At 34.7% G+C, this 8499-nt stretch overlaps 1 protein-coding gene across 5 annotated transcripts in view; it reads right to left on the bottom strand.

The window, feature by feature from the left end:
- Positions 1-2005: 2005 nt before the first annotated feature.
- LOC140762225 (protein CHROMATIN REMODELING 20) overlaps positions 2006-8499 on the bottom strand; it is a 37902-nt gene continuing 31408 nt past the window's right edge. For 3 of the 5 annotated variants that reach the window (XM_073099877.1, XM_073099876.1, XM_073099878.1), the window contains 10 exons: positions 8046-8195; positions 7894-7949; positions 7492-7798; positions 7040-7175; positions 5518-5579; positions 4775-5007; positions 3363-3566; positions 3200-3278; positions 2824-3071; positions 2006-2571 (listed from right to left, as the gene is read on the bottom strand). In XM_073099877.1, coding sequence (XP_072955978.1) covers positions 2199-2571; positions 2824-3071; positions 3200-3278; positions 3363-3566; positions 4775-5007; positions 5518-5579; positions 7040-7175; positions 7492-7798; positions 7894-7949; positions 8046-8195 — 1848 coding nt within the window. In that variant the 3' untranslated portion in view covers positions 2006-2198. Of the gene's footprint in view, positions 2572-2823; positions 3072-3199; positions 3279-3362; positions 3567-4139; positions 4220-4332; positions 4396-4774; positions 5008-5517; positions 5580-7039; positions 7176-7491; positions 7799-7893; positions 7950-8045; positions 8196-8499 lie in introns of those variants that run through there. The other 2 variants (XM_073099879.1, XR_012104709.1) reach the window with 2 other exon arrangements.

Genomic DNA, 8499 nt, shown 5'->3' with positions numbered 1-8499 from the left:
ATGATAAAATTATCTGGTGGTTGGTTCAACGGCTCAGTTCAATTCAATTGATGGTGCAAGATTTTATAGCGATGTCTTAGTAGCATTTAGTTCAAAGCAATAGCTCGGCAATACATACAACTTGAAGCCTAAACTAGGTGGCTTAATATGTTGGTTAGAGCTTGGTAAAATCTAAATACCTCTCTATTTAGATAGTATTAGCCATTTATTATGCTTATATTTAGCTTTTGGGCTCTTGGATGATAAAAAATAGTTAAATATATTTTAGCACATTGTACTTTAAAAAGTTTTAAACCAATCTCTATACTTATGACTAAAGTGAGACCATTAATTTTTCTATCTAAATTAACGGAGTGCTACTAAAAGAGATTTCAAAAATTAAATGGCAGGCTAAATTCCTTCTCTTTATAGACAAAAATGTAATTTCCCTCTACAAGCCAAATCCGGCGAGATTGCTACCTCTCCAGGGTCTCCTCTTAAAGAAGAGTCTAGCTAAGTTCCTTTTGCCGAGCTGCTTGTCTCTCGACCATCTCATTAGGATCATATAGTGTCTGATCCAGAAAGAGAGTGATAGCCCGTTTGGTGGCTGCTCTGGGAAGAGAGACAGCGTCCTCCAACAGGCAGTTTGAGCATTCACTGTTCTCAAAATCACTGTGATTTGGAGATGTTTTCATGTGTCTTCCTGACCTCTTCCACTCTTTCTTTTGAGGACTTCTCCATTCTCTATCCCTCTACCTCTGTAGAGTCTTCAATCAAAATAAATAGATATCAATCTAACTGGGTAATGAGAAGCTCAATTAGGAAAAGTTTTAAGGCAATAGCTTCCGAAAGTATAAATTAAGAACTTTTCTCTCATTTTCCGGGTAGAAGAAGAATAATTTTCCAATAAATATTAAAATAGATCAAACGAGGCCAACTCTTATTTATGACTGACCTTATGATCATAATTTAATTGCTTACCACTACCAGATTGTCAAGCTTACTTTCTTTTCCCCTTAAAACTTCAGCAGAACAAACTCCTAATTTCATGCCAATCCATAACTTCACTTCTTTGATTTCTTTAAATTAAAACATAAAATTTTAAGTACAAGCAAATAAAACTAAAGTCTCAACAATGAGTTGAGTCTACGCTATGATAAGAGGCATCATAGTACTACTGCATGGAACCTAAATCTCACAGATGAAGACAAGAAATTCCACTACATCAAGCAATGGTAAGTTAACGAGAAAAAAATTCAAGCCAACTATTTTGCAGGCTAATAGTAAAATTTCTCATTTAAGACAATTCACATGAAGAGCTATCACTGATGCCGCTTGCTTAGCAGGGAAAACACAGTAAAAACACAAGGTCGTTATTATATGCTTCAACAAGCAAAACAAACAAGCTTATCAGCAAGCAAGCAGACTTGCTATCAACTAAGTAAATAACATGAAGTCATACTTAGAAAATGAAAAAAGAAAAGAAAATGAAACAAAGATTAAATCTCCTATAATGCTTGAACTGTCAGAAGGATAAGGTATTTCAGTCACACAGTCAAAATACCAAAAATAAAAAACGGATGGATTTGCAAGTAGTTCAAGCAAGCAGAAGCATATATATATGAGTTGATATCATAGCATCCACAGGAGAAGTCAGCTTTACGAAGTTTAAATGCTGATCTGTGAGGTGCAGACTTTGAAGAATAGAAAAGTTGGGAAGAAATATGTGCTTTGCTTTCATAATTAACAACTGTGCAACCAAATGGCTATAGCTACATCCACCTATTTTTTACAGCTTGATTTAATTGTTTTATTCAACTGCATGGTTTCATTTGTAACTAATAGCAGAAGATACTAAGCGCAGGAAAGGAAAATAAAATATAGTCTGATAACTGAAATTTGAAAGTGAAACGGCTGAAACTAAACACTGCAATTCCATAAAAGTGAACTCATGGATTGTTGAAAAAAGGGATATTCTTGTAAAGATTATAACCTGATTTAATGAACAAAGCAATTCACATAAATATGAAACAAGGAAAAACAGCCTTTTGATCATCTATAAATATGAAATGTGAATGAAGTAATGACGAACTTTTACAAAAATGTGCACTATATAATCTTTACAGAACAAAAAAAAAAAAAAAAAAAACAAAAACAAAAAAACAAAAAACAAAAAAGAGAACCAGCAAAAATACATACATTATGAACAGAGTTTAATGTCACCTTGATCTTCCATCTCTGTTGAGGTTCTCCCAACTAATCTCCTGTGCACACTCACCACAAACAGTGCTGGATCCAGATTTGGTACCCTGGCTTCTCAAAGTTAGCAAGTGGGCGAGGTTGCTACACTTCCTTTGGATAACTGGGCGGCTCCTTGAAGTACCCTTGGCTTGTTGAGAAGGAATACCCTCAGCTGGAATATCATCTACAACTAACTTTCTGTCAGGTTCATCAAATACAGTCCTGTGTACCTCCTCCCACTCCAGTGATCTTTGATAATTTAACCAAGCCATTTCTTGTTCCTCTTTTGTGAGCCTTTCTGCTTCATTTTCTTGTAGAAGAGATTCATGTTCATGGTAATTTGCAATCCAACTGAAATAATAATGGTTACGAAAAGACATAAATTCAATGTTCACTAGGACTGGATGAGAGAAAAAAAAGAAAATTTAAAATCTTCCCTATGGAGTAAGTATTTAACAAATTGCTTGTGGATTTACAAAATTTGGATGTGAAAAATTAGATGAAGACAAGAGATCATCATGTTACATGGAGCTAAAAAGGAAGAAAATATCAGAATCAGTTGAAATAATTGATGATCTCATGTGAAAAATTCAGAACATGTACCGAGGATAATGTCTGCTAAGTAAGCTCCTCATGAGCCTGTCTGAACATCCAACTACATGAGAATTTGGCGTTCCTGAAGATCCACCCTCACCACATTTATCCTGATACACTGAGATAGGACTTTCTTGGTTATGCTCCAGTGCTTCCTCATCACCGAAGTCGAACAGATGCAGCATCTCCTCTTTAGACATCGTTCTATGTACTTGTTGTCTATCCACTACTCTTGCTGCTAGTCCTTCTTTTGTCACCTGCCCATATCACTCTTAGACCGTTACTCACTTCAATTGAAACATCATCAAATTGGCTTGATTAGAACCTAACAACAGATACCAGAAAAGTAGTGCATTAGTTCAAATCCATTTGCATGCAACTTTACCTGTCGTTTATATATTTTCTCTTCCATGGTTCCATGTGCCATCAATCGATAAGCATAGACGGGCTTGTCTTGCCCATATCTACAAAAGACAGATGTAAACAGGGTTAAATAAAGATACTATTTCAGATCCAGTACAGAAATGGATTATTGATTAAATTCCTGCCTCCAAACCCGATATATAGCTTGCAAGTCATATGTTGGGTTCCAAGAACCATCGACAACAATAACACGATTTGCAGCATGAAGGTTAATGCCCAGAGATCCAGCACGAGTTGATATCAATATGCACTTGACTCTCCTATTTGTAGGCTCATTAAATTTCTCCACAAGCTTCTGTCTCTCAGAACAGTGTGTACTTCCATCTAACCTGCTCAGTGGGTCAAAGTACTCATTCACTATGGATATGATAAGAACAATATGAAGGGACCTTAAAATGAGCCTCCTATTTAAAGCATTTGATCATCAACTTAATCCAGAAAGAAGGTTGATTTCACAATAAAAAGTTATCACAAACATCTAACGAAGAGTTTCAAATCAAGAAAAAGTCATATGCAGGTGTCAAAAATAATAAACACACCAGACAAATCAAAATTTTACAAAGTAAACTGCTTTTAATTCTTCAATAGCAAATCAACAACATGCATGTGTGCTGGAGAGAACAATTAACAGGATTGCCAAACATTATAGGTGATTCTCACTCTCTTGGCTGTACAAACTATCACCACCAAGCAAATACATCTTCAAATTAGTCAAACATGAGCATAGTGCTACTGTTCAAGAGGACATTTATTGTGCATGTTTTCTGCAGATGACATCGTGTTGAAAGGAGATAAGGACAGTCATTAAGCTAGAATTATTAAAGAAAGTATGGGAGATTAAGAACCTACAATTTAGCACTTAGCTAAATCACTATTTGTAGACAAAATAATAAAAAAAGTACAGGATGGGACGATTGTGGTGGATGCCTATTTTGCCTTTAATACTCTAACTTCATCTCCTCCTCTGTGTCCACTGCCACCACTGTCATTAACAAAGAGGATCGAGATCATCAACGAGGATGAGACGATTGTGGTGGATGCCAATTTTGAAATAATTACTTCTCTTACTTTACTTGAACAAGAAAAAGGAATTACCAGAACTTTGCAAAATTTCAGCTAACTTTTCAGCAGTCTTGAAAAGTCTTACGAAATAAGTACCTAGATTATAAATGTCATTAAACTATATCATAACATCACTGGTTAGAATGAGAAGATCAATGTAGAGTGAGGATTCACTTGAAACAGTGAATAGAACTATAAAAAGTTGTGTAATTAATGCAATAAGTAGCTACCATGAGATTGATCATGAGAAGCATATCTAGTAAGTCATAATAAATGAATTAGACATGCATAAAAGATGGCTAAATATTACATAAGAGGACAATAATACAAAAGTCTAATAATGAATCACTATCACATGTTATCCATGCACCATGTTATGAAAATATAATTTAGGTCTGATAGAGAACATATATTGCTAATAAATTCTAGATTTTTAATGGTAAATGTTTGTTCTTCGATTAATGAATCAACATACCTATACCAGTCCTTCCCTTGCTTCCAATACTTCCCTTCTGTTCCTTTCCGCGGTAACTTTGATATATAGAATTCTATTAAGTCTAGAGTTGTCAAGCTCTGGCTAAATACCAATGCCTTGTCACCCACCTCAGAACTCATAGAGAGGATATCGAGGAGCAATATCATTTTTCCACTATAATCAGCTTCCTTATATATCTTCTCATCCAAAAGATCTCCCCACCAGTTGCTTTCCTGGAGAGGCAAGAGTACTGAGTCTAATTAATGCCTAATAATGTAAAGAAAAAGATAAGCAATAAGACTGTGTCACTAGGTGGATGATAAGGTTTGCCCCTTGTATCCAAAAAAGTAATGGGTTAAAATCTCAGAAACAAACTCCTCAGGAATGAGGGTAAGACAGTACATTTTCCTTCCCTTACATTAGACGGAAGCCCCCATGCATTGGGATGCTCTTTTTTTTATAAGACAGGCAAGACAGACAAAAGATTCATAATATATGACCCTATACTCCATAAAGAAAGCCATCGCTCAGCAATTTAATTCTTGCTCATTCAACACGAAGTTCTGTATGAATTTAAAGGCTTAAAGAAATAACACAAGAATGAATGCATGTCTGAATTATACGAAATAGTAGATTTATCTAAGCATTCAAAAGATAAATTTTGTAAAGAAAAAAAAAATGTGGCATTAGATATTTGGTGCAACACACATGAAGAGATTCACCACAAAACAGTTTTCCAGTACCTCATCACAGAAGACAGTATCACCCTTCTTGGGCAAAAGGTCACTCTTCATCTTCTGCTTCTCTGTGTGCAGCAACCAGCATAATAAACATTAATTGTACTCATGTCTAACTTATCTAATAATTTGAACCCTTGATAAATGCATAAAATGGTGTTCAAATATTGATTATGAGGCAGCAAATTTTACCAATAAAAGACTGAAAAGCAGAAACAAGAATAGTACTTTCAGGCCTAATAACTTAAAATGGATGATATTCTACATCAGTAACCTGAAAGTTTCAATTCTTCACCATCTTATCCAAAAACTACAGTAGTGTCAAAAATCTTAACCAAGATGAAACATATGATCTAATATCAGAACAAACTCGAGAGAAAGAACGCACAATTCTTTAGTCTTACCATATTAAGATGTCCTTACTTAATGCCCAACTACTTCCATTAAGGAAAAAATATCTAGGGCGGAGGACACAATTTTAAAAATGCTCCGTATGATTACGGATGAGTTTAAATATGGTTGTCAATAATAAGCCATTCGCGAATACTTTGTTTTTGGCTCAATATGGTTTGATGTAATCAAACTTGTTTCAGTTCTCTTAATATATTTAAAAAAAGAAAAAGAAACTGAGTGGACATACTTTATGCTTTAAGAATGATTACTAACAAAATAAACTACTTACTAATTAGAGATGGAAGATCACCACAATTTCATGGTCTGCTGCACTTAACCCAATTCCAATAGCTCAAACTCATTAAGTCATTAGAATAACTCACGTAAAGGATCAGTCTAATGCTTCATCCTCTATGTTGCTATAGATCATATGTTGCCTACAGCAACAATGGAAATTGGGTATTACACCATATTATGAAAAACAAAGAATTAATTCCAATATATATCTTCCTTAAATACATTGAATCATTAAATTGTTATGAACTTATGATCCTTTCTGCAACAAGGATAGCACCAAAGATGAAATGTCATCCTTTTGGCTCTTCCAATCACTATAAAGTTTAATCTGTAATTGTTTTAGCCTATGATATATAGTGTGATTTAAACTAAGCCACCAAGCTGACTAAGAAAATAAATTTAAAAAACAGAAGATCAGTAGACAATGATCCAACAAGAAGAGGATGAGATTTCGAAGCTAAGAAAACAGTCCCAATTTAGAGCATTATGTTTCTCTTTAATCTTAAAACAACTATCTAACTATATCTAGCTTCTCAATTGCAAAATAATGCCTTAGGATTTGAATTTTGCATTCTAACTTGAAAGATCCACCTAAAATGACCCATTGGATCAAAAGTGCAAAGCCGAATCAGCTCTAATCCATTTTAGTTCACCTAACATATATCTGAACCATCTATAGAAACTATCCAACCACACCCATTTATCTTGAGAAGGTGCTGTTTAAAGACTGTTTGAAGACGTGATAACATGTACATGTTAAAAAACAGAAAGAAGCAAACTTCAATGTCGCATTTCACAATGGAGAAAATCTTGAAGCATGTTAAAAGCACTAAAATACCTCCATTAAGCAAGTCATTGTCCATATTATCATCACTGGAGCTTTCATCTACAAGAAAGTTTTCAACAGCAAATTCTCGCCGTAAGTAATTTCTATGCTCTTTAGCCATCTGCAAGAGCCCAGGATGGTTCCATATCTGCACAGTAAAGCATATATTTCGCTTCAGCTTATTGCAATAGTAGTCAATCAGGTAATTGATCAACTCTAAAAGAATGCCTTTTGAATGACAAATGCATTCTTAGAGAACTCCTGATAGGAAGAAATTCTCATGGAAAAAAAGGAAAGATAAGTATCAAGAAAGTTTGAGGTCTACAGGCTTCCAGATATTCTGCAATTTGTCCCTAAAAGTAACTTCTCTCACCTCTTTAGGAAGACTCTTACATGCTGCAAGTTTCAAGCATGACTACCAGGAAAAAGAGGCCCTTATGAGTATTTAATTAGCTACATCATACCTGTGCCAATGTTTGATAACCAGCAAAGAAGCAACTGCGCCTAATAGGTTTATCAGAAGAAACTTTGTCACTTGTAAACCCACGGACATCTAAGAATCTTCTGTATAATTTCCTCTGCAGTGGAGACAGCTTCACAGTGACAACAAAAACAGTTTTTGGTGGTAGATCTCTCTTTACCACATTCATGTCCATTCGCTGGACAAATCCCTTCAATTGCTCATATAAGATGTGTGATCTTTGGTTCATGATCTTCACATCATCTTTAGTAGAATTTGTGTGCTGCCCATTTTCTATGGGGTTTTGGAACCTGCATACAAAATACAATAAGACATCAACATTCAGAAACATCTGATAAATATCCAACTATACTAAAAAATCAAAAGATAAAGACTGGTCTTTTACCGGTTCCTAAATTCATGACTGCTTCCAAGATATCCCTCCCTCACAAAATCAACCATCTGCAACTCAGGAAAAACCACATATCATAATCATCACTATACGTGAAAAAGGAAAGCATCCCTTGTTATTTCTCTAAAACAAGAGAAGCAACTCACACAATAATATTCCATCAGATTATTCTGCAAAGGAGATCCTGTTAATGCAATCCTTCTTTGTGTTTTTACTTGCTTCAAAGCTTGAGTTATATCAGCCCTAGTGTTCTTAATCATGTGCGCCTCATCACAGACAAGTATATCAGGTCCACACTGACAAAAGAATAAAAAAAATAGATAAACATAATATTTCACAAATGAACATTTCCCTAAGAGCTATATCAGAAAGCATGATCTGAAAAGAATAGCAACAGTTATGTATGAAAGATGGAAATATTGCAGTAAATAAATAAATTCCACACAGAGGAAAGTAGAAGTAAAAGGGATTACTCTTTCATTAGAATCTATTGCCAAACTTGTTTGTGTAAAAGTCTAAGAAGAATTTGGCAAATTCACAGAGTTCTTTTAACAAATGGATAAATCAGTTCACAGATATTAGTTACAATTATGCAAGAAA

The sequence above is a fragment of the Typha angustifolia genome, chromosome 7 (assembly GCF_048772165.1).
Source record: "Typha angustifolia cultivar Huaian chromosome 7, ASM4877216v1, whole genome shotgun sequence".
NCBI lineage: Eukaryota > Viridiplantae > Streptophyta > Magnoliopsida > Poales > Typhaceae > Typha > Typha angustifolia.
This window is presented reverse-complemented; position numbering and strand designations above follow the sequence as displayed.